At 34.2% G+C, this 2,013-nt stretch overlaps 1 protein-coding gene across 1 annotated transcript in view; it reads left to right on the top strand.

Annotated features, from left to right (window-relative positions):
• Positions 1 to 965: 965 nt before the first annotated feature.
• TMEM41B (transmembrane protein 41B) overlaps positions 966 to 2,013 on the top strand; it is a gene marked incomplete at its 5' end in the record, with an annotated part of 14,214 nt that continues 13,166 nt past the window's right edge. The window contains one exon of the mRNA XM_023521601.1: positions 966 to 1,153. Within this exon, the coding sequence (XP_023377369.1) occupies positions 966 to 1,153 (188 nt within the window). The remainder of the gene's footprint in view (positions 1,154 to 2,013) is intronic.

Raw genomic sequence — 2,013 nt, 5'->3', positions numbered from 1 at the left:
GGGGTTGGGCATGGAAAAAGTGCCAGTTTTCAGAGAAGGGGAGCGGTTAGTAGAGCAGGCAATGACGCTTGTCTAATACACCTTTATAAATATTCATGAAGAATGATTTGCTAAATTAATAGAGTATAAACAGTCCTGTACTTTTGTTTAGGATGTTTCATAAAAGCATGTATAAAAGTTACATAGACAGTAGTTGTGGGGAAGGCATAGTGGCAGATCTAATCTCAGAGAACTAAAAATAATAAATCCTAATTATATTATATATATATATATTTTTAAATCCCCTGAATGTTATTAGTATATACATAGAATAATGGTAAATGTAGGCCAACACAAATTGAATCACCTACTCCTGCCTCTTCCCCAGTGAATATTATTAAGATGTCCTGGCCTTCCCACTATTGACTGCTTCTGGGAAAAACAACCCTGCTCTTTCTTCTGCTTGCTGTTTCTGGATCTCATTTCTTTTATCTTGCATATAATTTTAAAGATAACGCTAAGGAATGCAGACAAATTCTCCCATTCTTGGAATCACAGACAGAGCCACCCTTAACATTTGAGCTTCAACTGTATTCTGAAGCCCTTGGTGTAAAGAGAAAATATAATATTCACCAGTTGCATTAGTGAATCTCTAGGTTCTTATGACAGTTAAAGTAATTGCCAGATTACCTCATTTTTCCTAAGAGGCCATTCTGTCTATGCTATCAGCTCCCAATATAGATCATATACAATTTAAACTCAATGATAGCATTTAGAGCAATGCCCTTTTCTCCTTTTGGCTTGTCAACAAACCAATGTTACAAATTCTGGTGTTCTGTTTTTTCATATTTCTAAAATGGCTATATCCCAGAAAAGTACTATGCCCAGTTAATAAAATCAAATACAGTTGTACTTAAAATATAACAATACAGTGTTTCGGGTGAAAGTGTTAACAGTTTTTTGGGAGGAAAGCCTTTAAGTAAATTATTTGCTGCTGGCTTGGAATACTGTCTTCCTTTGTATTTATCTTAATTATAGCTTTTTTCTTCCTTTCAGAAAGAGCCTGTCTAGAAGCTGGGTCAGCAAGAATGTCACTTCTTATACTGGTGTCCATTTTCTTATCTGCAGCTTTTGTTATGTTTTTGGTATATAAAAATTTTCCTCAGCTTAGCGAGTAAGTATACTGAAAGAAACTGAAAATGTCTAGACATTTCTACTGATGAAAGTGGATTAAAAGTTAAACTGATTTTAAGCAACAGAACTGTCATGGTGATTGTATATCAGCTCTCATGGCTTGTAGTAAGTCCACATTGACACTGTTATTTAAATGCTTCTTTCCAGATATGCCTCTTGATTTTCTATGCAGGATTTTCCTAGCACTATTCCTCTAATTAAGGCCTCATCTTTCTAATAACCTTACATACATGTGCCTACCTTTTCCTCTTCCCCTTTACTTGCATGTGTGTGTGTGTGTGTGTGTGTGTGTGTGTGTGTATAAAAAACTAAGTCAAAGTTTTGTGAAATGGGTAGTGGTTTCTGATGTTTTCCAAACTATTTCATTTATGTTTTAATTCTAGTAGTGACCAAGTAAATTTATTTTATAGTTTATAACAGATATTGACCTGTGTTTTGAAAAACATCAATGGCCTTTTCTGCTTTTCTCATTTTTCCATCCCTGCCTATATTTTCCCTTCCTATCTTTCCTTATAACCAATTTTTATCTTGCTTTTATTTATTTCCTCACCCACCACATCTATGTCTCCTAGCTCTTTTTCTCACCCCAGTTTTATGGAAATGATATAATCTGAATAGGTACTTTTCACAGTGAAATGAACCTTGTAAGAGACTTGTATATCTAGTACATATCCACAGTTACTTAGCAAAAACCGTGGCAGTTAAGTGTGTTTCAGAATTTACAGTTTTTTCATTTTTGAAAAATAACATGGAATAAATATTGTATGTTGATTAGTACTTCCAGCAGGATCTGAGGCAGCATCCCATAACCAAATACATTAATAGTTTTGCAGAAAAACA

Source organism: Pteropus vampyrus, unplaced genomic scaffold, assembly GCF_000151845.1.
Source record: "Pteropus vampyrus isolate Shadow unplaced genomic scaffold, Pvam_2.0 Scaffold307, whole genome shotgun sequence".
In the NCBI taxonomy this organism is placed as follows: Eukaryota; Metazoa; Chordata; class Mammalia; order Chiroptera; family Pteropodidae; genus Pteropus; species Pteropus vampyrus.
Note: the sequence above shows the minus strand (reverse complement) of the source record. Positions and strands in the feature narration are given on the sequence as shown.